This window comes from Aspergillus costaricaensis, assembly GCF_003184835.1.
Source record: "Aspergillus costaricaensis CBS 115574 unplaced genomic scaffold BO79scaffold_58, whole genome shotgun sequence".
Lineage (NCBI taxonomy): Eukaryota > Fungi > Ascomycota > Eurotiomycetes > Eurotiales > Aspergillaceae > Aspergillus > Aspergillus costaricensis.
Genome location: NW_020291858.1, coordinates 94,675 through 118,888, shown reverse-complemented (window position 1 = coordinate 118,888; position 24,214 = coordinate 94,675). Strand labels below are relative to the sequence as shown.

Sequence of the window (24,214 nt, the reverse complement as noted above, 5' to 3'; positions counted from 1 at the left end):
CTCCTTGGCTGCCAATATAGATAAATAAGTTACTAGAAGTGGTATTGTTGATCGAACCGCGAATAGATCGACGCGGGACCGAGTGGAGTAGTTAGTAGTAATACACGTAAACAACGCATCCACCAGAAGGGCCCGAATTAGAAATGGCTAGCAAGACAGCCGGTTTCCAGAACAGCGTCAGAAGGTTTCTCGATCACAACTGATCCAATATAGATAAAGAAACAAGCAGACGCGTTTGTCAGGCAAAGAAATGAGACGAATCGGCGCCAACTTCGCTTAGGCGGAAGTGGCGCTTGCGGGCGGAGCTGGACGAAAACAGCAAATCAGCGGCGTCCCGTGACTGGGCAATCCCACCTCCGAAGAGCATCAACACTTTTTTCCCCTCCTTCTACCATCTCAGCTTTGCGCTTGTCCTTTCTTCCTTTGTCTAGCCTCTTTCTCTATCCCCTTATTTAGCTCGCTGGGATTCTCATCTCCCACATCTTGCTATTTACTTCATCATCTTCTTCTCTCCCTCGTCTCCTTTCCTCTCCCCCCCATTTCTTAAGTTAATACACCCGGTTGTGGTGCGCTTTGTTTTCACCCCTCTGTGTCCCAAGCAACCATGGCCGAGCGCTACATCCCCGAGCATCGTCGCACTCAGTTCAAGGCCCGGAACCAGTTCCGGCCTGACGAGCTCCGTCGTCGTCGTGAGGAACAACAGGTTGAAATCAGAAAGCAGAAGAGAGATGAGAATTTGGCCAAGAGGAGAGGTATCCAGACCCGCGATGGCGGCATTGGTGTGGGCGGCGGCGTAGCTGCCGAGAGTGACGATGAGGCCAGCGCCATCGAGAGTGAGGTATGCGGTTCCTGCATTTCTTTTTGTTTCTATATCCATTGTTCGATCTCTTTGTTCCTTTCCCGACCGGGAGCTGCGCCCGTCGGCTGCCCGTTTTCGATCTTTCATTCTGGTCGGTCTTGCTTGTCCAGATGCGTCCCAGTGAGAGCTTTTCACCGCTTTGCCGCCGGGCGAGCCCTCATTCGGCCTTTACTAGACAAGCACACGACCAGCATCATCAAGACTACCATTGCGCTCAGCAAAGATGTGTTCATTCCTGTGCAAATTAGCTAATGGATGGTTTTCTAGCTTAATGTGGAGCTCCCCGAGATGGTTAAGGGCGTCTTCTCCGATCAGATCGACCAGCAGATCCAAGCCACCACCAAGTTCAGGAAATTGCTCTCCAAGGAGCGCAACCCTCCCATTGAGCGTGTCATCGAGACCGGTGTCGTGAGCCGCTTTGTTGAATTCCTCCGATCCCCCCACACTCTTGTTCAGTTCGAAGCCGCTTGGGCTTTGACCAACATTGCCTCCGGTTCCGCCCAACAGACCCAGGTCGTTATCGAGGCTGGTGCTGTGCCGATCTTCTGCGAGCTCCTGAGCAGCCCTGAGCCTGATGTTCGTGAGCAGGCCGTCTGGGCCCTTGGTAACATTGCGGGTGACAGCCCTCAATGCCGTGACTTTGTCCTTAACGCCGGTGCTCTGCGTCCTCTGCTGAACCTCATTAACGATGGCCGGAAGCTGAGCATGCTGCGCAACGCTACCTGGACCCTGAGCAACTTCTGCCGCGGCAAGACGCCTCAGCCTGATTGGAACACCGTATGTCAACCTCTCTTCTCATGCTAACGAGCTGTTGTCGCTAACAATGAGTTCCAAAGATTGCCCCCGCTCTTCCTGTCCTTGCTAAGCTCATCTACATGCTTGATGATGAGGTCCTGATCGATGCTTGCTGGGCCATCTCCTACCTGTCCGATGGCGCCAACGACAAGATCCAGGCTGTCATCGAGGCCGGCATCCCCCGCCGTCTTGTCGAGCTCCTCATGCACGCCTCGACCTCAGTCCAGACCCCCGCTCTCCGGTCGGTTGGTAACATCGTCACTGGTGACGATGTCCAGACCCAGGTCATCATCAACTGCGGTGCTCTTCCCGCCCTCCTTGCTCTGCTGAGCTCCACCAAGGACGGTATCCGTAAGGAGGCGTGCTGGACTATCTCCAACATCACTGCTGGTAACTCCAGCCAGATCCAGGCCGTCGTCGACGCCGGCATTATCCCTCCCTTGATCAACCTGCTGGCGAACGGTGACTTCAAGACGCGTAAGGAGGCCTGCTGGGCCATCTCCAACGCCACCTCCGGTGGTCTGCAGAAGCCTGATCAGATCCGCTACCTTGTGTCCCAGGGATGCATCAAGCCCCTGTGCGACCTTCTTGCTTGCCCTGACAACAAGATCATCCAGGTTGCTCTGGACGGTCTGGAGAACATCCTTAAGGTCGGCGAGATGGACAAGGAGGCTGGCCAGGCCGAGGCAAACGTCAACCGCTACGCCCTGTTCATCGAAGAGGCCGGTGGTATGGAGAAGATCCATGACTGCCAGAACAACGCCAACGAGGAGATCTACATGAAGGCGTACAACATCATCGAGAAGTACTTCTCTGATGAGGACGAGGCTGGTGACATTGATGAGGTTGCTCCTCAGCAGACCCAGACTGGATTCGCCCTCGGCACCACGCAACAGCAGGGCGGATTCAACTTCGCCAACGGTGGTGACTCCATGGATATGTAAAAACAAAAAAAGACAAAAACAAAATTGACACGCATTTTACTGGCAATGAAACAATGACCCCACATGAGAGATCTGCACCCATCTATTTCGATTCTTTCTCGCTAGATCTACACCTGGCGGTCACCATGCCGCCATGTGGACCCTCAACCTTGAGTTCGTGGAGGCTCTGGGACGAGATTATCACTTCATTATTCCAGGCTTCTCGTGACTCAAGAACGGCGGGTGTCTAGTGTGGCTTCTCGCCATCCTTGGAGTAACTTTGCGAAGTCTCTTCCGACTCTTTCTTGTTTTGCCCTTCCAGGTTTCCTCATTTTAACCCCTTCTGTCCTCCCCCTCCCCCTCCCCCATCCCCATTTTCCCTTCCCGTATCATGATTCTTCCCCTCTGTTTTGACCATCACGAACGATAAAGATTCACCATCATGTACCCCTTCTTATACGTGCCTATTACTCTGGTACCACCCCGTAGCATCCCTCATACACAGGCGTATTTGTTTTCTTTTTTCGGTCTCATTCTTGTTCATTTCCTCTGGATTATCCCTTCGGTTGTGGTTGTTTTGCGGGCTTAGGTGCTTTCCGTCCCCTTATCGCCTAGACAGACAAAAATAAAGGAATACTACTAGGCGTTGGTGTCGGCATACGCAGACCACTGGCTCTGTCCCTGGATGTGGTTTGGAATCCTTAGAGAAACAGGAACAAACTCAGTATAGTTTAAAGAGATCCAACAGATCCAGTCATGGTGGATAGTAAACCTAGCCCTGGAAATTGACATATTCTTTTCACCCCATATATACCTTACCTACGCTGAAACATCTCATGTGTTCCCTTGGTTTCTTTCCATGTAATCCTGACACGGAGTGAAATACACCGAGCCAACTTGCCCAGAGCATACTTGTTCTCGCACCAAAGACTAATCATATCACCCAGATACACAAGTACGCACATTTGTACAACCGTAGAGGCCGTACGGCATGATACAAAGGCGGATAAATAGAACCTCAAATATCCCCTGCCTGTAGACTACTCATGTTGAAGCACCCTCTTAAAAGAGCCAGGCAGAACTTCTCAAGCAATTTACTAGGCAAAGGCAGGCCGATGATCTTACGGAAGCTGGAATGAAAAAACCAAATGATGTGGGGTAGTTTGCGAAGACTTCCTTCATTGTCCGGGGGGCAAAGGAGGCTTAATGGAGACAGATATAAATCAAGAAACGAAGAGTAGTGATATCAGGCCAAGGCTACATAGTAGTAACAGTAAGATGGAAAGCCGGGGTGGGTAGTAGAAATGAAGAAAAAGCAAAGAGACCCCGCATATTGAATCGGAAGGACAGAAGGGAGAATCGAATATTGAAGAAAATGACAGTAGATCGTCACACCGAATCGCAATCAATCAGAAAGATAAAAAAAGGTAAATGGCCTAGAATAGCAAATTGACACCTTAATACTGCGTGCCTTTCCCTAATAATTTTCGTCCGAAAAAGAAAATATCAACTTAATAGACAAGACATGAATGGTATGATGGAAACAGAAATAAACTAATCACCCATAACTTCGTCCTCGTCCGGATCTGGATTATCGTCTTCTTCCTCTTCCTCCTCGTCATCGTCTTGGTCGATGTTCTCCTCTTCGAGGAGGCCACGGGCTCGTAGGTCCTCCTCTTCGTCATCTTCGTGATGGGATTCTTCTTCAGCGTCGTTCTCATCCTCGTCCTCTTCGTCGTCGTCTATCCGTTCGGCGGATTTGTGCTCTCCTGCTCGCTTGCTGGCGCCAGCACCATTCTGGGTTTTGCTTTGGGCCGATGGTTGTTTACTTCGTGAGGGGGCGGCTCGTGTTGCTGTGCTCCTGCTGGGTATGAGGTCCCCAAGATAGGCGAGGACTTCACGGTAGTTTCGACCCAGCTGGGATCGGTTCTTGAGCAGTTTCTTCGTTAATGCCCCACTGTCTGATCCGGTAGCGTCGATGATGCGTCCGACGATGGCGAGGACAATCTTGCCGGTCAGTTCGCACAGGCGTTGTTCGGCAATGATGCTCGATCGGAGGCGCTCGTCGTCCAGTATTTCTTCGGGTTCGGACTCTTCGTCGTCTTCATCCTGGGGTGCTTTTCGGATGTCTTCGTCGGATAGCCCGTCATCGTCGGCAGCCCTTATGGGAACTCGGATCTTCCTCGCGTACGTGCGTTCTGCTATGCTATGTATCCTGGCGATGAGTGTCTTTGGCTCACGTCCGATCTCTTGGACAAGACTTTGAGTCTGGAGGATCACATCCTCGTCATTGGCTGCAGTCAGTCCAGCATGGCGAAGGGTGCCGAATAAGGTCTGAAGGTCTAGGAGCGTCGTGGCTGCGCAAAACCTGATGTCGTCCAGCCCCAAGCGCTGCTTCATGATAGCAACAAGTGTTGTGGTGAAAATCTCACGGCCCTTGGCCAGAGCCTCGAAGTATGCCGTATTAAACGATGCTTTTCCTGCATTCAGGGCCGTGGTCAATGTCTGCACCTTCCACATGAAGTAGAACAGAAGCGTCCGAATGCTGTTTGTAACCAGTTCACTTTCTGCCTTGGCGAGATCCTCATCATCCTCCGGGTCGCGCAGCCCCCGTTTCACCAGATGCACGAGAGCGTTGAAAGGTGCTTCAGAAACGTCTGTGCGCTTACCCTTCGATCGACCAGAAGGCATGGTTTCCAAGACATGTGTACAGTCCGTCACACTGGCAAGGTTGGATATCCGGATCACTGTGTTGACGAGTTCGTTCAGGGTCGCGGGAGATATCGAGCCTCCCTTTGACACGTCCTGCTTTCGTGACAGAGTGCTCAGAGTCTCCACCACGTTGTCCCATAGCTCCTGAATCTTGCCCTCGAGCGCCTCGCGCATATCATCGGAGCTCTTTGCATGAATAAACGCAACGCTGGCCTCGGCCAGGACATCCTGGTCTGAATGGGTCAAGAACTGCTTGTTTATGTCGTTCAACAACGCGGTATAAGCCGTTGCGTCTTTTTGTATATCCTCGATCTTTTCCAAGTCGACGAGATGTTCAAGCCTCAAGACCGCAAATGCCGCCTCCGGTACGGAGCCGTATTTGTTGAGCAGCTGTGGAATGATCTGCGCCAGGCTATGTGAGATCTCCTCCTGCAGTTCTGGGATCTTGTCGGTCAATGCCTTGACTTTCCGGCCCCTCTTATCAATGTCTGACTTGGCAATCTCAAGGACGCGCAGTTTAACTGCGCAGCACAGTACTTCCAGAAGGATCACTTCCTGACCTTCTTGCATCTTGTACGATTTCCGGACCACGGCAGCAGTATCATCCTCGCTGGGGTCCTCCGGGATCTGGGAATGGTCATAGAGAAGGTATCCTGCCAGAGACTGCCAGTGAGCAAGGTCGGTGAGATGGGGATAAATGGCCTCCGTGGCAAGAACGAAACGTGTGTCCATCGGAGCACCCGAAAGCGCATCTCGTGGCGCCACGGGTTCCTCGGCACTTTCATTCTCGAGATCGTCGTAGGCTTGGAGAATATCCGCTAGGCACTTGAACTTGATCCAAGAGCGCTTGGGTGACTCGAAATCGTCCTCATCTTCATCACCGAAGATCTCGCCAGCCTCCTCTGCCATCTCTTCCATGGTGGAGTCGAACACATCCTCGACATTCGCAACGAAGAAGCGACCAGCCGCTTTACGGATCCGGGGTTCGGAGTCGAAAACGAGTTTGCCGACCGTATCCACATCAGCCGGTTCAATCAATCCAGCATCGCGAATCAGGTCAAGCAGCTCGATAGCAGAAGTGCGCACAGTAATCTCAGCATCGTGGGCAGCCATTTCTACCAGGCGTTGGCGGAAACGTTCCGTGAACGATCGAAGGCCCGCCATGTTGTCTTTGATCTCATAGAGGGACTTGAGCTGCTCAACTACCACGGCACGCGATTGGCCCGCGGCGTCAGAGAGGTTCCAGCCAAAATAACGAAGAAACTGGCCCTCGAAAAAGTACTCGCGATAGGTGCGCATCCAGCGTCCCAAAGCTGCCAGGCACTCGGCGCGGATGGCGGGGTCGATATCCCGGTAGCGATGGACGAAGACAACGTTCACACCATCTTTCAGGTAGTCGTCGATCATCTCCAGCTTCTTCTCACCCTCCTCGATCGCTGTCTCAATAGCGTCGACTCGGCCCTTGTTCACTGACCGCTTTTTCTTTTCACTTTCCAGCTGTTTGCGGGACGTGGAGACAGTGGTGTTGACCTCCCGCGCAATATCACAGAAAGCATTCATCGTGGCCAGGGAGACAACGGTAGCGGTGTGTCTGAAAGGCCGGCATCCGGAAGAGGACAGTGACGAGATCCAAACTTGGATGTTCTCGAAAAGGTTCGGATCGCTGTATAGCACGGACGAGTGGTGCAGGGTATGGATCAGGGTCATGATGAAACTCTCCAAAACGGGGTGGAAAGACCTCAGTTTCCTGGACTTGGAGATCAAGGGGTACTCGGAAATTCCTAAAGTTTGGTACTGATTTGCCAAATCACTCACACGGTGCGGGGCGTGGTCGACATTCTCAATATCAACGGTCGTCACTTCTAGATCAGTTCCCGAGCATTTCAGCATGAAGTTAACCATGTCGCACACTGCCTCCTGCTGCTCTTCTTGATAATGCGTAAGCCACTCCGCCGCAACCGTTTCGACGGTCCGTCCCTTGCCAAAGACCTCCGCTAGGAACGAATTCCGTGTCAGCTATAGCATTTACGCCAAGGGATCAATTGGAGTAAGACACCTACCATAGAGACCGCCCTCGCGCGCAGCCATGGTGAGTCGCGCTTTCATCTGCCTGGGACGTGAAACCGGTTTCTTTCCGTTGGCAGCGGGCCGCAGGGCCAGGCGACTAGGTAGGCCGTTGCCAGCGACCTTGGGTTTCTTCGCGGTACGGGACTTGGGCTTCGGTTTCGATGAGGACGACTGCTTCTTGGCAGCCGCTTTGCGCGCAGCCCGCTTCTTCTCGCGCAGTTCCTCTTCGTCGGGATCTTCGTCGCCGGGCTCATCGCTGTCTGACTCGGACGCGTCCTCGTTGCTCAGTTCATTGTCATCATCGTTATCATCGCCAGTCGTGGTGCGCTTGCGCTTAGCCCCGCCTGCGGTCGCACCATTGCTGGCGCCAAAGCTCTGGGAGTACAGCTCTGGTTTTCGCGTCACGCGACCCGACTTCCTCCTGTCTGTTGACGGGGAGGCATCACTCTGGGTCTGGTCCGGCTGAGGTGTTGAGAGGGGCGACTCGGCTTCCATATCGTCTGTCTGTCGGGGAAAGATATTATATCACTGTAAGTCGGAAAAACGGTCAGTCGGGATCCAACGGAACTCATTGGATGGATGTTTTCAGAGGATTTCGCAGGGCGTAGAGCGTACTTGGACGTGGGGGTTGGTGATCTGTCAAAGATAGAGATGAAACGGGAGCCGCCAAACGCGATGTTGGGGGGTTTCCCAATGACTTCCGGGTTTGCGCGCGCGTTTGAGGCACGTTGCGGGCACGCGGACAGTGGGCGGGGAAGAAACGTGAAAAATAAGATAGATCAATAATAAAGGGAAGCAATTGAGGACATGCGGAAGCCGGAAGTGGGACCCAAGGGATACGGGGAGGAGAGAGGGAGGGGGTTAGATAGGACGACGGAGGAGGGACTTTGGGGATCTTGACTTTGGCTCGTTGACGGACGACGCGCTTTGGTGCCTGGCGATGACGGGGAGCCAACAGGCGTGGCAGCCTCAGGCGACAAAAACTCCGCTTCTGAATAATACACAAGGCAGACCCCGTGACTTTGTATGGAGGATGTAAAATGACAGGCGGAAAAGAATAAAAAATAATTACCAAGCTACTCCCAAATGGGGAAGGTACACGCTTGGCACTGGCGAGCAGGTGACCAGGTGACGGAGCCAACCCTAGCCCTGGCGCAAGCCCCAAAGCGGGAAGTGCGGAGGAGGAAGTAATCGATGCCGTAATGGAAACCACGGGGGGCTCCATCGCGACTTCCTAAAAAAGACGCGATTGAAGGGCCAAGAAGTGCCAGACCATCAAATTCCAGTCATCTCCATCAAGACCCCGCCTTGATGCTGATTTTGCGACGCCATTGAAGTCTGGCGATCCTCGATCTTCTCTCCGCGCAGTAGCACAGCCCATCAGCTGTTCCTTTTGCCTGACGATAGTCCACTCCTTCCCTCCCTTTCCCCCCCCCCCAACGTCTGGCCCGGACCTGGGGAAAGCAAACATCGTCACCCCAAGCTCCATTTCATCATCTGGTTCTCCTCTCACGCCGCGATGAGCAACTGCTCGACCATGCGGTTAAAAGCCAAGCATTCCGTCTTCGTCTTGCTCTTTTCCTTCTTCCTCCACCCATAAAATATCCACCTTCAATTACTCACTCTCACTCTTCCTCCCTCTCTCTATCCTTCTTCAACTTTTATTCTTCTTGTTCATGTACTTCACAAAAAATCTGCAACCATGCCGATAAAGTCTCCCTTTGAGTCCTCCATTGCAAAGCCTGGTCATGGCAAGGTGGTTCTCTCTCTCCTCCCACCAGCAAATCCCTCTCTCACGACCCTCACCTATAAATACCCTCTCAAACTCCTCACTCGTGTCCCCGGCTTCGTTCCGCAGAACGCCGCTCTCTCAAAATGTCCTTCCAACCCCGTCCACCTCTACCTTCTCACCTACGGCGGAGGCCTGCTACCAGGCGACCACATTTCGGTCTCTATTACCCTCGAAGCTCACACCCGTATGGTCGTGACAACACCACAAGGGAGCACCAAGATTTTCAAGACTGAGCCCATCAGCATGAAGGGCCACCGCAGCACTCTCAAACACTCTCTCTCCGACAAGAGTCGGCAAACATTAGACGTGCATGTCGGCGAGGGTGCTGCCCTCTGCTATCTGCCAGACCCAGCTGTGCCATACAAAGACAGTCGCTATGAGCAAGTCCAGACCTTCACCGTCGACGGTCTAAATAAGAGCAGTCTCTGCATCCTCGACTGGGTGACAGAAGGCCGGACGTCCCGTGGTGAGAGCTGGGACTTCCATCTCTGGCGAGGCAAGAACGAGGTATGGACTACAACAACAGACGGGAAAGGAGCACCGCCAAAGAAGAAGCTGCTGCTCCGGGACTCGCTCATTCTCGATGACGAGGTTGACGTGGCCCTTCTTGAAAACGGAGTGGACACATGCGACCGTAGTGATCTGTTACGGGAGCGTACCCGACCGCACGGGGTCGTGGGGACCTTGATTCTCTACGGGCCAGTCTTCGAAAAGCTCGCGTCTTTCATCATGGACCGGTTCTCCTCGCTACCGAGGATTGGCGCAAGGAATTGGGCCTCCTCGGCGCCGGCCGCTATGGAGTCCACGCCCAACTATGATTCCCAAGTGACATTCACGGCAGCACGGGTGCGTGCCGGGTTTGTACTGGTGAAGTTTGGTGCGAAGGAATTTGCAACGGCCAAGGATTGGCTGGGTGGGATTCTGCGCGAGGAGGGTACGGTGTTCCGCGAGTTCGGTGAGGAAGCGTTGTTTTGTATGTGATTTACCTATTCACATAGGGGTCTTATTTTTCATACATACTACGTCTTTCTGCTCGTCCCTCGGGAGGGACTAGCCAGTTATCTTTTCTGTTATTTTTTACTATCTTTATAGATAGATGATACCCGGATCACGTATCCCCCGAAACAGACATGTTTCCAAATCAAACAGTTACTTTTTTTTATTACCAAGAGAACGCAGTCCAAAGTAATCCATTCACGGAAAGTTAATAGAAGTCATCAGCTCAGAATTTGATCCAAAATGATCAGAATTTGTTCTTCACTGATCTATTCACAATCAGCATCATCTAGTACTCTAGTGTAGTAGTACTTCCGCAGCTATCTAGTAAACCAACCAACCAATCACCCCCCAGATTTCCCCTCAACAATTGACTAGTAGTAGCTAAACCTAAACCAGACCTCCCCAAAGAAAAACTGAATCAATACTGATCCCAAAACCATCAAGTGGGTATCTACCTAGCAACAAAAAAGAAGAGAACCCAGAAAAAAACGCCATCTTTATCATCATCGTCTAGTAGTAGAAAGACCATGCATCACACCAGGTGAATAGCGTGGGGGGGGATCATTGCATGCGATCGATGTATGTGAGAAAAGGGAAGGAAAACAAAAAGAAAAGAAAGAAGAAAGAAGAAAGAAAACCGAGCTATTTACAATCAACTCCACCAGTCCGAGATTCTAGGCCGCCAATCCTGACGAGTGGCGCTGCGCAGATCATCCACGTTCAGATAGTCGATACCTTCGCGGACGAGTAAGCTCCAAAGATGGTTGCGCAGACTCCGTGGCCAGGCGGGTACGCCCCAGTAGCGGACTTTAAGGCCGCGACGATGAGCGGCGCGGATCTGGGCGCGGATCTGATTGACTTGGCGCTGGGAGAGCCGGAAGGACCAGGGCATGCCGATGGATTTCTTGAAGGAGACGGAAGCGTAGTAGCTATTGGTCCAATTAAAGGTGTCGGGGCCGATTTCTGCGTCGGAAATGCCGGACAGGCCTTGACCGACATTCTTGGTGGCGCGGATGGCTATCCCTGTGTCTTTTGCGGCTTCGGGGGTATTTGAGAGGGAGATGTCATCGTCATTGTTGTAGTCCTCGGCGGTGATGTTGTCGTCGACAAGTTTGTCGAGTGGCGCATCGAAGAAGATATCGCGGTAGGTGGTGTTGGCCGTGACTAGGTTGAAGGGGGTATTGCCGGTGCCGACAACGGTTATGGGGCCCGGAATGATGTCGGTGCCGTTGAAGAAGGAAAGATAGCCGCGCTCGCGGAGCGGGGCGAGCTGTGCATGCACGTAGTTCCAAGTTTCTTGACCGTCCGTTTTAAAGTCGATCAACAGGATTAGGGTTTGCGAGGGATCCATGTCGAAGACCCCTTGCGGCGGACTGTCGCGCTGAGGGTGGAGGTCGGTGATGGGGTTTTGCTGCTCGAGAATGCGCAGCAGCGGGTTGATGTACAGGTTGCGCAGGGTTCGCTGGGGCGTCAGCGCAGACATGGTATGGCCGACGTAAAGGTCATCTTCGACGAGCCACACATCGGCCTCCACGCCGGTACAGCCAGCCTGCAGGGCAGAGAACAACGGCACGGGGCGCCAGTAGTCATTGTGAGAGTGGCATCCCACGGGGACGATGTCTCGGGAGATGTCTGTTGGCCAATGCAGGATGTCCGCGGATGGGGATCGCTGGTCGCTATGACGCCACCGCTCGATGGCACGGTCGAATTCGTCGGGGAAGAAGGAGACGGCGATGCTGCAGGCGATGGAGATGAACTGGACGACGCCCCTAAATCGTGGGAGGTGAGTTTGACGGAACACTCACCCATTAGGGGAAGAGGTGGGGGAAAGTCGACTCACAGCATGACGAGGAGTCCCAGAAGAGGGTAACACAAGCACCGCGACAATGATTTGATTCTTTGATATTGTCGCGAGGAGGAATGCCAGGCGGCAGTGGGAGTGGCGTTGTTGGCGGAGGTGAGCAGTGGGCGAGCGTCGGCGGGCTGGCGATGATGCTTCTTTTGTTTCTCCCGCGGCGATAAGTAGGCGGCGATAAGAGCAACGATTCCCCGCATACCCCCCGATCGTGGTCGCTTGGCCGCGTAGAATTGGGATGCTTCTACATCAGCATCATAGTCCGTGTCATTGAGGGCAGTACTCGTCTCAAAATCCTTGTCTAATGGGAACCGGTCCAATTGACTTTTATCGTCGTGATTGGAGAAGGTGGAATGAGGGTAAGCCGAGGGAGACGAAGAAGCCATACTGCTGCTGATCCGCGTCACTCACTACTTACTCACTCACTGCTAGTCAGGAACCGAGAGGGAGGAAAGAGAGTAGGAGTAATAGTAGTACTAGTGAGTAGGGATGAGGGAGTCGCTTTATGGGGTTTATATTATATATTGAGGGGGGTTTCAGGCAAATGCCGATAAGTCGAGCGAGAAAAGCTGCCCGGACCACCAACGGTTGTCCCATGATTCATTCATTCAATGGGGGAAAGTGCCCTGGAGGATGAGGAGGAAGAGGGGGTGGGATCCATCAGTTGCAGCCGAATTGCCGCAGGGCCCCGGGAGGAATGTGAGGGTGAATTGAAGCGATCTCCACTTTCCAAAAGGTAAATTTCGGTTGTCACAGTCATATTTAATTTTTGATATTCACCGATCAACCATGTCACCCATCTTGATATTTCCTCTTTCTCTTTGGGTGCTGACGACCACACTTGGGATTCGTGTAGACCCTGTCTTGACACACACATCTTTCTCGTTCCTATCCATGGAATATCATAAAGTATTGAAACCTTAGTACAATCCTTCTGTCAGGCCAGAAGAAGGTCGGTTGGAACGAGCCAACACGCCCATGTGCGGTACTGAAGCTGACCATTGGTCCATCCCGACTAGTCTACCCTTCCATCCAACCTAAGAAAGTCTTGTTCCTAATACTGCAGTGAATGATAGTGCTTACCTATATGTCAGACACCATTTCTTTAATATTACTAATTTTCAAGGGTCCCCTTCTTGTCTAACCTCACCTCATCACAAGCATTCTACGTACTAGTAATAATTACTACTATATACAATAAGGCAATAATCGAAGAAGATGAGACTGTTGCCTAAACACATGGATCATCAGCAGAAAATGACACGGCCACCACCACCCACTGTGGGACACAAAACGTACAGGAGAGAGGAGGGGGGGGGGGGGGCGAAAAAAATAAAAAATCCCGCGGAACAGCAGTGGATTTGGATGGAACCCTTGAACAACATTCTATGGTGCCGACTTACCCAGAGTGCAGTGCAAAGGCATGAGGTGATCGGGGAATTGATTAGTGCCGGACCAGACCAGACTTCTCGCACTAAATTGGCTAGGCTGCAGGCTGTCTGCAGCGGTTGCAGAACAACAAGTGGTCCAACACACTGCTACTAGTAGTACTTACACAGTAGGGTTAATACTGGATATTGCTAGGATTATAAACCTAGAGGATGGTTACTACTTTATAATGTAGCAGTTGTGTGAGTGAGACATTTAGCTATGGTCGAATGACAGTGTTGTGTGGCTTCTAAGTCAGTACAGTGTAGGGCCAGCGTTGCATCGCATTTAACTGGTGGTTTATATCCGAGAGGGCAGTCAGTCTAGCTTGCATTTCGGATGTACGGATTACACTCTGGAGCCTTGGTGGTCGAATGCTTAGAAATGAAAACTGGGTTGCTCATTAGTATGATTATATTATTTTATTTGCTTATTTACTATAATCCCTAATATGGTCAGGTTCATGTAGATAGAGTTGTTCTGCCCTATGCTGTCCAATCCTACCTGATAGGTCGGAATATATATTCTAGGCTGGCCCTACAAAGGGTCCAACGTGTATCACAGGTCTATTATACCATCCTTGATCCTTTGTACCAAATCAGCCACTCAAAAGAAAATAAATAAATTGACATGTTGTACATCCGCAGAAATAAAACATACACAATAATACCATGTAGAAACAACCAGACCCAAGCCCGAATAATAATGATATCTCCAATGTCCTCCGTAGATAGTACTAAAACCCCATCCTTATCAGCGGCGATAAGATACGCCGCCCACCCGAAAAGGGAAACCCAAAAAAAGTTTCAACTCCATCTAACCAACACCGATACCCCATCAACCACAACAATCCACATATACAACCATCACAATGCCTCACAAACACAAGCGCCGTGAGAAGGATGCCAAGTAAGTCTCCAACCCATAATAAACAATACCAACCCACTAATCAAAAAACCACAACAGCACCTACGACCTCCCCCCCACCGTAATCGCCAAACCCCTTCCCGTCCGCGATCCCTCCAAACCCACCAAAGGCAAAGGCAAAGGAGGCAAAGGAGGCAAGGGCGGCAAACCACAAGCACCAGCCAAACCCACAAAACAAGCCATCGGGGAACGCAAGGTCAAATCCAAATCCACCTCAGAATGGGCCGACGACACTCCGCGCGCATTCCGCCATTTGCTACAACTTCAGCAGAAGCAACAAAACGGCGCACAGCAGAAGAAGCGTAAACGTAACGGGAATAACGATTCCGACTCGTCAGACTCCGATGAAGATGTCCCTCAAAAGAAGAACAAGAACAACAACAACAAGAAGAAGAAGGCCGCTACAACCACTACTACCACCACACCCAGCACCACAGAAACCTCGCAAGCCGAAGAGAAGACAGTAAAACCGCAAATCCTCCCCGGAGAGAAGCTCTCCGACTTCGCGGCACGCGTCGATCGCGAAATGCCCCTCTCCAACATGTCGCGCAGCACGAAACCCTCCGCGACAGATGTGCCCAAGATCCGCGAAACGCGGGTGACGAAGCATGAGAAGCATCTGCTACGACTGCAATCTCAATGGCGGAAGGAGGAGTTGGAGATATTAGAGAAGGAGGCGGCTGAGCGGGAAGAGCGCGAAGAGGAGATGGAGGAGCAGTTGCGGCTGTGGAAGGAGTGGGAGGCGGAGGGAGGTCAGAGGAAGGCGAAGAAGAAGGGCGTGCAGAAACAGCAGCAGGCGAAGGTGGAGGCGGATCCGTGGGCGAAGTTGAAGAAGGAACGGATGAATAAACAGATTAGTCCGTTGGATGTGGTGCAGGCGCCGCCGCAGTTGACGAAACCGAGAGAGGTGTTTAAGGTGCGGGGAGGCGCCAAGGTGGATGTTGCGAATGTTCCTGCTGCTGGTGGAGCGACGAGTTTGAGGCGCAGAGAGGAATTGGCGAATGAGCGGAGGAACATTGTTGAGGAGTATCGGAGGTTGATGGCTGAGAAGAGGAGGGGATAATCTCTTCGTTTGTCTATCTGTCTATGTGAGGCTGCATTGAGGTATAGATGGAGGATGCACTGTTGTAGATAACAACTACCAATACCCCTAGAAGAAGATTTTGAAACACGTCTGAAAATGCTTTTTATATATACAAGATACACATCATGTCTAAGTATGTCCCAGATATCAAAAAGAAAAAGAACAAAAACACCAATGCTCACTCTACTCCTGCTGCAAGGACTTAACGTAGTCGGCCGCCTTGGCCTTGATCTCCTCGACCATCTTGTCATTTCCACCCTCAGTCGACGCCAGCTTCTCCTCAAAGGAAAGCCACTTCTTGAAGAAGAATTTCGCCTGCTTAGGCCGAACCTTCTTGCTGGCCTCAACGGCGGCGGCAGCGCCACCCTTCTTCGTGTCGCGGATGCCCAGGACCCGCTCGAACAGACGGCGGACCTGCTCGGCATCGCCGTTCTTGATCTCCAGATCCAAGAGGATGTTCCAGAGATCGATCTTCTTGGGGAACGAGGACAGCAGACCCTCGAACACCGTGCGACCGCGCTCGATGTCTCCATTAGCCGAGCGGAACTCCAGCTGGCCGAACTTGGACGTCAACTCGACGTGGGTGTGGGAAGGCAGGGACTGCAGGGCGCGAGGCAGTAGCGCACGAGCGCGCTCGGGAGCAGCCATGGTGTCGAACAGGAAGCTGGCGTAGTTGACGAAGAACTTGGGGGATCCGAAGACCTTCTTCTTGAGAGCTGTCTGGAAGAGGTCATCCGCTTTCTGTAGGTGACTCCGTTAGCATGCGAAAGGGACCTCAAAGCACATGTGGTGAAATTTACCTCGTTCTTGCCAGACTGGATGTAGATGCTGATCGTCCGCTCGTAAACCTCCTGGGTATCGTTGTACTGGCACGCACGCTTGAAGACGTCCTCCAGAGTGTCGTCGTTGCCGTAGGTGTTCTCCAAGTTGAGCATGGCCACCCAGATGTTCAGCTTTTCGGCGTCCTGGCCGATGGTGATGGTGCGCAGAGCACGCTCGGCAATCTCACGAGCCTTCTCGACCTCACCCAGCTCCAACTGGAAGGCCATGTACTGAAGCCACAGGAGGGAGGAGTCGGGCTCACCGAGCAGTAGTCGTTCGTAGTCGGCGACAGACTGGGGTCCGTTAGCATCCAGATCACCGGTCCGGTCGACCTGGATCTCGGGCTTGCGGTTCTTCTTCTTCTTGGGTCGCGAGTCCTCCTCGTCATCCGAGTCTGAGCGGGCATCAGCCTCATCGTCCTCCTGGTTGTTGCCGCTCCAGTCGAAACCACCAGCACCGAGTCCGCCGTCTTTCCGGCTTGCCTTGGCTGGTGCATCAGTCATTTCCTCGTCGTCACTCTCTTCTTCGGACTCCTCGTCACTATCGCCCTCGAGGTCGACTCCGCCCATGGAAACGTCACTCTCCTCAGCGTCGCTGCCCTCGACATCAACGCCTCCGAAGCCATCCAAGCTGACGCCTTCAGAGTCGTCATCCTCCTCCTCTTCGTCACTGTCCTCATCCTCCTCATCATCGAAGTAAGAAGCCTTCAGTCCGAAAGAGATCTTCTCCTGCTTACGGTCGATCTTGAGGATCTTGGCCTTCACAGCATCGCCCTCTTCGTACAAGGTCCGGGCATCTTCCACACGACCCTCAGCCATTTCACTGCGGTGGCAAAGACCGCTGATGTTCTTAGAACCGTCGATGACGACAAAGGCACCGAACTCCTCGACCTTGCGAACCTTACCAGTAACAATCTGGCCAGGCTTGAGGTCGTGAAGCGTGATGGGAGCCTTGTAGTTGGGGTCCAGAACAGACTCCTTCAAACTCATCTGCAGCTTGCCTTGCTCCGAGTCGGACACAGTAACACGGCCCTTGACCAGTTGATCGGCCTGGAAAGAGTCCTTCCACTCCTTGAGGTAGGAATCAGAAAGGTCAGAGATGCGGACATACGCAGTAACATCGCGGCCGACCGTGACGAAGAGTCCGTTGTCTGCAACCCTCCGGATGAAACCACGAACAACGTCGTTCACCTTGAGTTGCTTGATGGAGGTAACCTCCTTGTCCTGGACGGGCAGGGAGGAGCTGAGCACCTTGGACGGACGCAGAGAGAGGGAGATCTTCTTGTTAGCCTTGTCAATGGCAACGACACAGGCGCGGAGCACTTCGTTCTTCTGGTACACAGTAGGATTGGCCTTGCTGAAATCATCAGCCATATCAATCAGATCAACAGCACCAACAATCGATTTGCTAAGCTGCATGATGACCTGTCGTTCAGTGACCTTAGTGACACGTCCCGGCAGAACCATTCCAACTGAAACATCTTCAAAGACAAGCTTATCGGAGCGCTGCTTGGCGGACAGATCCAGACGGCCCTTGTCAGCGTCTACCGCGGAAACATGAACCTTCAGCGCAGATCCCACGGGATAGTGCTTCTCCACATCGGCAAGGAGGGACAGGTCATCGGAAGCGTCCATAAGACGCAGTCTGCCGCGAACATTGGGGGACAAGTTGATCCAAAGGCAGTCATCGGCCACGTTGTTGACGAAACCAACCCATGTCGAGCCAACCTGGACCTGCTCCAGGTTCAAAGGACTGGGGTTGGCAGCCTGCAGGAAGCTTGGCTTCACAGACAGCTCGAACACCGGGAACTTTCCGGTCCGGTGACTGATAGGAAGGAACTTGTGATTGCGAGCGTCGTGGATACCCAGAATCCTGGCTGAGATAACCTGCTTGGGACGGAAGAAGCGCAAGGGCTGCTTGCGATCCTTAATGTCCTCCCACTTGTCAAACACCTCAGAGACGTCGATGCGGCCCTGGATGTTGTCGGCCAGCTGAACGTTGACCTGAGTCGCTCTGACAGACACGACCTTGCACTTTGTGACCCTTCCGAAGGTGAAATCAGACATCGACTTGATGCCCTCGTCAATAGCGTTAGCGACGGCATCGTCAGTGGGAGTGGGTTCGGGCTTGGCGGCAGCCTTCTTCGCACCGGCGTGGGTGGCCTCCGAAGGGTTCATGCTCAAGATGAACCGCTTAAAGTCTGCGTCGACCGAATGAACGGTGGCGGTGACGACTTGACCCCGAGCCATGTCATAGTCCGGCTTGTTGACATTGTCATCACCAACAAGTCGCTTAGGAACGAGACCAATAACACCACCCAAGAATTCAACGAAGACACCGTTCATGGTGATGTTGCGGATGAAGCCCGTAACTTCGGCACCTTCCTTGAGGTCCTCAAACTTGGACGGGATTGAGCCGTGCTTAGCGGCCTTCTTCAGGCTCTGTCTACCCGTTACCCTGATGAGGCGATGTGCGCGCTGAATGTCGATCACCATCAGTTCATTGAGCTTCTGCCCAACACGGATCTTTGAAAGGGTAGAGGCCTGCTTCGAAGGGGAGCCATCAACCACATGCTCAACGTTGAGTCGAGCCACAAGGCCATAATCATCCAACTTAAGAAGCGTATCGTCGGCCGACTTCTCGAAAACTGTACCAGAGACAAGCATGCCCGGGTGAATGTTCTCAAAAGCCTTCCTGTAAGCCTCGGTGAAAGTCTCGGGATCCTTGCAAGAGACAGCAAGCTTCTCACGAGAGGCATCCACGCTCAAGGCGTGAACATTGACCACTTGACCGAGTCTGAAGTGTTGTGAAGGGTCCTTGATGTATGCCTCGCTCATTTCCGACACAGGAAGGAAACCGCGGATTGAACCGTAGAACTGAACCACAGCACCATGGGGTTGAATCTTGATGATGGTTCCCGGGGACTGGGTGCCAGGAGTGATTTCTTCATAGTCCTTCCAGATCGCAGATTCGCTGTTCAACAAGCTCTTCTTCAGGGTCAGACGGATCTGGCGCTTCTCCAAGTTGACCGACAAGATCCTGGTCGACACCGTCATACCCTCGCGGAACTTCTTCTCGGGGAATTGCAAAGGAGTATCGGCGAAATGCATGGACGGAACAAGACCTGTGATGCCATCTGCAAGGACAACAATCAGGCCATCAACACCGTTGGCTCCGATGAGAAGCTTCTCCACCTTTCCTTTCACAACTGCACCCAGGGTCACGTCTTCGACCCGGAGGAAAGGCTGATCAATGACCTTCTTCTCGAAAGACAGGAGGTACAGGTTATCAATGGCACTGTATCCGACCACTCTTCCCTCGTGCACCGATTCAACTCGGAAGGGTCCAAGCTCAGGCGAAATGGTTTCTACCTGTCCATCTGCAAGTCGCGACACGTGAACGAATCCGAGATGCTTAGTCGAACCGATCTGCACGTACACACCGAGACCGGGTTCCACCTTGACCACCTTAGCTTCCGGCACAATGGCAGAGATGGCGGGTGCGTCGTCCGAGGAACCGGGGCCGCCCTCAGTGGCAAATTTGGCGACGTGGTCGAGTAGCGAGAATCCAACCTTGTATGGCTCAGCGGAGGGGAAAGTGCAGACGAGACGGCCCTTGATCTTGGCGCCAGTGCTGTATTTCTTGGTCAGATCGTCCTTTCCGGAGCTTCCCCCAGATTGAACCAGATCGACCGTGGCATCCAGCATGCCCATGATCTTTCCGGCCATGCCAGTTGACGAAACATCGGTCAGAAGGATTTCCGCAGCGGTACCTGGGAGGAAAGAGGTAATCGTAGGAGCTGTGCTGAGGTAGTGTGACTTTTTGATAGAACCGGCGGACTGGAGGTTGGCGGACAGCTTGATGACACTGCCGTTAGCGTTCTGGCCAGTGACCATACACAAGAAGACCGAGCCTTCCTTGATAGTGGAAGGCTGAGTCTTGGGATCAACTTCCTTGGAGGACATAAATCCCTTGACCTCACCTCCCTCAAGACCCAGGTCCATAACCAGACCATGATCTTCCACACTGACAACCGAGGCTTGAACAGCGGAGTTGACGACCAGATCCGATTTCGAAAGACCCGAGTTGGCCTGTCTTGGGTCGACTGAAAGCTCAATGCGCTTCCTGCTCTTAGCACTGGCATCGGCGGCATTGCTTCCCGCGGAAACAACGTATGCTCGCAAATACTGGCCGAGGTAGAAGTATTTGTGAAGGTCTAGCGAGTCGTCGTCCTCATCATCTTCCTCCTCGTCGCTTCCGTCATCCTTGAGAATCTTCTCAATCTTCTCCTCCAGCACCTTGGACACGGATGTTAAAGGCACGTAACCAGTGAGATTGTTGGGCAGGGACAGTCCGATGTCGTGAGCGTTGATACTCGAAACCTGTCCTAGTACCATAGTTCCCGGCACAATACGCTAAATCTGTAAGCTTCAAGAAGCGCATATATTGCCTCACTTGCCCTTCAAAAACATACCTTGAAATTGAGACCCTCAATGCGAACGTCTTTCTTCTCCGTCGCATCCTTCTCTGCATCCTTCTTTCCCTTTGTCTTCTTCTTGCGAGATTTCTTCGCGGCAGCAGATTTCGTATCGTCGCCGGCATCTTCCATATCTGTGTCTTCCATTCCATCATCTCCAAAGCCGCCGGCGGACGGCTTGGAGCCCTTCTGCTCGAAGAGGACATCTTTCGTTGCCTGGATCTGGATCTGCTTGCGTTCGAGAGGCGTCAAAACGCTTCCACCACCACGAGGGAAGGAAGGCTCGTCATCGCGCAAGACGGAGAGTTCCGAAGCCTTGGGCGCAGAGTTTGCGTCGGGCTTGGAACTGCTATCATTCGATGCGGTTTTCTGTTTCTTCTGGTCCTTCTTGCGATCCTCTGCTCCGACACGGACACGCTTCTGAGGTTGGCGGGCAGATGCCTCCTCTGCGGCATTGCCCTTGCGCTTAATTGGAGCCATCGTGGCAAAAGTGTGAAGTGTCCGAAACGAAGGTACGGACACGATGAGCTGCTCCAAAGCTCCCAAATCGTACTTCTTCAATGCAAGAAAAATTAAAAATTCTGGACGGAAAAGCCGATCATCATGCTGACCGCCTTCTGATTTGGGGGGTACCGCCCATTCTCGAACCAACTTAATTGGTATATTCACCGCCTACTGGATCCAGTCAGGCGCGACACGAAAAGGCACGTCGACACGAGACTTTTCCCTTTTTTCCGCGCCTGGAGGACATCATCCACGGCCCCCAGCTCCACTCGCCATGCCTCCATTTGCTCTCTAACCTCGTTCTTTTTTACCCCCCCTCTTCCCCCCTCTCCCCATGCATTTGTTTCTGTAGAATGTCTGTGTGTTTATATCTGTCTGTGGAGCACAATGGATGCCAGGCATGATCTCCCCGAAGTACCTCGGTCTGAGCCCGTCTTTCCTCCTACAACATCACAGGAGCTTCCCTCCTCGCCGCCCTCGATAGCGTCCGACGTTGGCTACCGACGCAAGCCCAAGAAGCCTCCCCCGGTCACTCCACGATCTTTTAGACGGTTCTTCACGCCTCGTTCCATGCTGGATGGCGGGAACAGTGCAAGCTCAGTGAGAACCAATCGCCAGGCTTTGAAAGCCCTCAGCTCCCCTGCCGTCAATCGCCTTGGGCCCGCCTTTACAAGGACATCCAAAGCCGTTGAACATAGACCAGAAGCACCTGACTTCACACGAACACCGACCCGGAAACGGAAGCTTTCTTTCTCTTCAATTGGCTCTCCCTTGCAGTCGTCACCTCTTAAAAAAGTCCAGGTCCGCCATGCAGTCCAGAATGACGAAGAAGTAGCTGTACCAGTTCGAGACATCCAGCTCAAGATCGAATCGAGGGATGATGATGTCAAGCCAAATGCTGTTACAAAACCTCCTCGACAGGTTCTCCCAGTTCGCCGGTCGCAGGCCTTGCAATTCTCCGGAGCGTTGTATATGCGAAGCCTTTCGGGGTCTCGGGCCAATAGGGTGACTATGCGGTCTAATTCAGGAGCTGGTAGGTTGTACATCCCCCTATGTTCGTGACGGTATACTCATAATCCATGAAGGCTGGCAGGACCTGACGTCAAACTTCTATTCTCGACCAACCGACAGCCACAACTGTGCGAATATTTCCGGTGACCGCTACGTCTTGCCGTTCTGCACTGCTGCATGCAATAGTGGGTGACAACAGGATTGCTTTCTGTCTGTGTGTACTTACTAACCGGCTCCACAGCCAATAGTCTTATTGCAGTAGGAGATGAGGAGGGAGGCATTCGGTTGTTGGATTCTGCCAAAGACGACAAGAGCGGCTTTTCTCGAGCATATCTTACGTTCCGCCCACATACGAACTCGATCATGGACCTGCAGTTTTCGTCCGATGATATGCTACTGGCGACAGCCTCTGGAGACCAAACAGCACTGGTCATCGATATGGCTACTCAGACGCCGGTGTATTGCCTATCCAACCATGTGTCCTCCGTCAAGCAGGTTCAGTTCCAACCAGCGGCCAATAACAAAGTTCTTGCGACCTGCAGTCGTGATGGAAATGTCAATATATGGGATCTCCGATGCAAAGGGTTCGACAGACCGAGCCTGCAGGCGCGGTGCTCGCTTGAATCTGACGCAGAAACGACTACTGGCTCCATCACCTCCAAGACCGCCTTCCCTCAGGTATTGAGTACTATTCACGGCGCTCATGCATGGACGTCGCAAACTGGCATGTCACCAGAGAAAATGGAACCCCAAGTTCGCCGTTCAGATATTACCGTTACCTCTTTGGCCTTCCTTCCGCAAGGTCGCGAGAACCTTTTTGTCACGGCTTCGAGTACGAACTCTTGCGTGAGATTGTGGGATCTGCGTACAGCACATAACAACCGCCGTGGTCGTCCAGTTCTTCCTCTGGCTACTACTAGACAGCCGGATAGCCACATCAAGTATCGGGGCTTTGCTGTCACATCAATGGCCTTAGGCGGAGATGGTGCAAGACTATACACGCTGTGTCGGGACGGCACTGTGTACACCTACTCAACGTCACATCTGGTCTTGGGTAGTGCCCCCGAGCTTTCTCTGAACAACAACCGACCACGCCGCACCGGTGGATCTGACAAGGAAGGGTTAGGACCTTTATATGGCTTCCGTCATCCGCGTCTTCAAGTTGCAACCTTCTATGTTAAAGTTGGCGTTCGCAAAGCCACCGGTGACAAGCCAGAGATGCTAGCTGCTGGGAGTGCCGATAACTGTTCCGTCCTCTTCCCAACAGATGAGCGATTCCTCTCCAATGATCATAAGACAACCGCCGAGGATGACTTCCTTCCCCCGATGCCATCATCAGCCACTCGCTCCGGCCTCCGTCGTGCATACTCAGGACGGGTAGAAGACACCATCCCCATTTACCAGTCCGGAACACCCCTAGTCGGGGGCCATGTGAAGGAAGTCTCCGCCGTGTCATGGACCGCCGATGGCGAACTTGTTACCGTCAGCGATGACTACACCGCACGATGCTGGCGCGAAGGACCTGAAGCCCGAGACCTCAGAACCAGTGGAGAGGCGGAAGGAAAAAGATGGCGCTGTGGCTGGGCGGAAACTCCAGACTCCTATGATGACGACGAAGAATGACCCATTTGAAGGACTACATAATTGTTTCGTTTCTTTTTGTTTTACGGCTCACCGGGTTTGCATGCATTGTATGGCGTCGAAAGAAGCATAGATGTTTGATTTTAGCGGGGTGTTTTGGATTGTTTTGTTCCCCCTTTCAGGTGCTCTGTTGTTTTGTGTTTGATAGCGTCGGATTTTCTTGCATGGCAACGAGGACTTGAGTTTTTTCTTATTGTGATTGAACATTGCTGCTGCTACTGCTGCTGCTGCTTTACATATGTGACGTGCTTTGAAGTGATTAGTACACCGTAATAAGTCGATTTACCACCCAAGCTTGGGCATTGCCACAAGTAGCAT

At 52.6% G+C, this 24,214-nt stretch overlaps 7 protein-coding genes across 7 annotated transcripts; 4 read left to right on the top strand and 3 right to left on the bottom strand.

The window, feature by feature from the left end:
- The first annotated feature begins 400 nt into the window (after positions 1-400).
- Positions 401-2,987, top strand: BO79DRAFT_69143 (karyopherin alpha). Its single transcript, XM_025689617.1, has 3 exons — positions 401-838; positions 1,127-1,636; positions 1,696-2,987. The coding sequence occupies exons 1-3, from the start codon at positions 605-607 to the stop codon at positions 2,596-2,598; spliced, it is 1,647 nt and encodes a 548-aa protein (XP_025534188.1). The 5' UTR covers positions 401-604; the 3' UTR covers positions 2,599-2,987.
- A 798-nt stretch (positions 2,988-3,785) lies between these two features.
- On the bottom strand, positions 3,786-8,214 carry BO79DRAFT_205012 (cohesin subunit IRR1). The gene is made up of 3 exons (XM_025681824.1): positions 7,972-8,214; positions 7,350-7,884; positions 3,786-7,283 (listed from the first exon to the last, which is right to left on the bottom strand). The coding sequence occupies exons 2-3, from the start codon at positions 7,849-7,851 to the stop codon at positions 4,132-4,134; spliced, it is 3,654 nt and encodes a 1,217-aa protein (XP_025534187.1). The 5' UTR covers positions 7,852-7,884; positions 7,972-8,214; the 3' UTR covers positions 3,786-4,131.
- Positions 8,215-8,844: 630 nt separating this feature from the next.
- Positions 8,845-10,295, top strand: BO79DRAFT_212000 (urease accessory protein UreD). The gene has a single exon (XM_025683115.1). It carries the CDS (start codon positions 9,059-9,061, stop codon positions 10,127-10,129), a length of 1,071 nt encoding a protein of 356 aa, XP_025534186.1. The 5' UTR covers positions 8,845-9,058; the 3' UTR covers positions 10,130-10,295.
- A 105-nt stretch (positions 10,296-10,400) lies between these two features.
- Positions 10,401-12,466, bottom strand: BO79DRAFT_211999 (uncharacterized protein). The gene is made up of 2 exons (XM_025683114.1): positions 11,988-12,466; positions 10,401-11,916 (listed from the first exon to the last, which is right to left on the bottom strand). Exons 1-2 carry the CDS (start codon positions 12,386-12,388, stop codon positions 10,800-10,802), a joined length of 1,518 nt encoding a protein of 505 aa, XP_025534185.1. The 5' UTR covers positions 12,389-12,466; the 3' UTR covers positions 10,401-10,799.
- A 1,802-nt stretch (positions 12,467-14,268) lies between these two features.
- BO79DRAFT_241270 (uncharacterized protein) lies at positions 14,269-15,530 on the top strand. The gene is made up of 2 exons (XM_025685100.1): positions 14,269-14,339; positions 14,397-15,530. The coding sequence occupies exons 1-2, from the start codon at positions 14,302-14,304 to the stop codon at positions 15,418-15,420; spliced, it is 1,062 nt and encodes a 353-aa protein (XP_025534184.1). The 5' UTR covers positions 14,269-14,301; the 3' UTR covers positions 15,421-15,530.
- BO79DRAFT_291299 (putative rRNA biogenesis protein RRP5) lies at positions 15,530-21,279 on the bottom strand. Its single transcript, XM_025688980.1, has 3 exons — positions 20,738-21,279; positions 16,242-20,678; positions 15,530-16,182 (listed from the first exon to the last, which is right to left on the bottom strand). The coding sequence occupies exons 1-3, from the start codon at positions 21,218-21,220 to the stop codon at positions 15,625-15,627; spliced, it is 5,478 nt and encodes a 1,825-aa protein (XP_025534183.1). The 5' UTR covers positions 21,221-21,279; the 3' UTR covers positions 15,530-15,624.
- A 264-nt stretch (positions 21,280-21,543) lies between these two features.
- On the top strand, positions 21,544-24,183 carry BO79DRAFT_291298 (WD40 repeat domain-containing protein). Its single transcript, XM_025688979.1, has 3 exons — positions 21,544-22,277; positions 22,330-22,440; positions 22,497-24,183. The coding sequence occupies exons 1-3, from the start codon at positions 21,632-21,634 to the stop codon at positions 23,876-23,878; spliced, it is 2,139 nt and encodes a 712-aa protein (XP_025534182.1). The 5' UTR covers positions 21,544-21,631; the 3' UTR covers positions 23,879-24,183.
- The last annotated feature ends 31 nt before the right edge of the window (positions 24,184-24,214 follow it).

Excerpts from the sequence above, each read along its gene's own strand:
- BO79DRAFT_205012 (XM_025681824.1), bottom strand. The coding sequence starts at position 7,851 with ATGGAAGCCGAGTCGCCCCTCTCAACACCTCAGCCGGACCAGACCCAG. Across the intron at positions 7,284-7,349 it reads GCGCGAGGGCGGTCTCTATG|CGGAGGTCTTTGGCAAGGGA; the intron begins GTAGGTGTCTTA and ends ATTCGTTCCTAG.
- BO79DRAFT_211999 (XM_025683114.1), bottom strand. The coding sequence starts at position 12,388 with ATGGCTTCTTCGTCTCCCTCGGCTTACCCTCATTCCACCTTCTCCAAT. Across the intron at positions 11,917-11,987 it reads CTGGGACTCCTCGTCATGCT|GGGCGTCGTCCAGTTCATCT; the intron begins GTGAGTCGACTT and ends CCCACGATTTAG.
- BO79DRAFT_241270 (XM_025685100.1), top strand. The coding sequence starts at position 14,302 with ATGCCTCACAAACACAAGCGCCGTGAGAAGGATGCCAA. Across the intron at positions 14,340-14,396 it reads CGCCGTGAGAAGGATGCCAA|CACCTACGACCTCCCCCCCA; the intron begins GTAAGTCTCCAA and ends AAACCACAACAG.
- BO79DRAFT_69143 (XM_025689617.1), top strand. The coding sequence starts at position 605 with ATGGCCGAGCGCTACATCCCCGAGCATCGTCGCACTCAGTTCAAGGCC. Across the intron at positions 839-1,126 it reads CCAGCGCCATCGAGAGTGAG|CTTAATGTGGAGCTCCCCGA; the intron begins GTATGCGGTTCC and ends ATGGTTTTCTAG. Across the intron at positions 1,637-1,695 it reads CTCAGCCTGATTGGAACACC|ATTGCCCCCGCTCTTCCTGT; the intron begins GTATGTCAACCT and ends TGAGTTCCAAAG.
- BO79DRAFT_212000 (XM_025683115.1), top strand. The coding sequence starts at position 9,059 with ATGCCGATAAAGTCTCCCTTTGAGTCCTCCATTGCAAAGCCTGGTCAT.
- BO79DRAFT_291298 (XM_025688979.1), top strand. The coding sequence starts at position 21,632 with ATGGATGCCAGGCATGATCTCCCCGAAGTACCTCGGTCTGAGCCCGTC. Across the intron at positions 22,278-22,329 it reads GCGGTCTAATTCAGGAGCTG|GCTGGCAGGACCTGACGTCA; the intron begins GTAGGTTGTACA and ends TAATCCATGAAG. Across the intron at positions 22,441-22,496 it reads CTGCACTGCTGCATGCAATA|CCAATAGTCTTATTGCAGTA; the intron begins GTGGGTGACAAC and ends CCGGCTCCACAG.
- BO79DRAFT_291299 (XM_025688980.1), bottom strand. The coding sequence starts at position 21,220 with ATGGCTCCAATTAAGCGCAAGGGCAATGCCGCAGAGGAGGCATCTGCC. Across the intron at positions 20,679-20,737 it reads TTGAGGGTCTCAATTTCAAG|CGTATTGTGCCGGGAACTAT; the intron begins GTATGTTTTTGA and ends TTACAGATTTAG. Across the intron at positions 16,183-16,241 it reads TCCAGTCTGGCAAGAACGAG|AAAGCGGATGACCTCTTCCA; the intron begins GTAAATTTCACC and ends AGTCACCTACAG.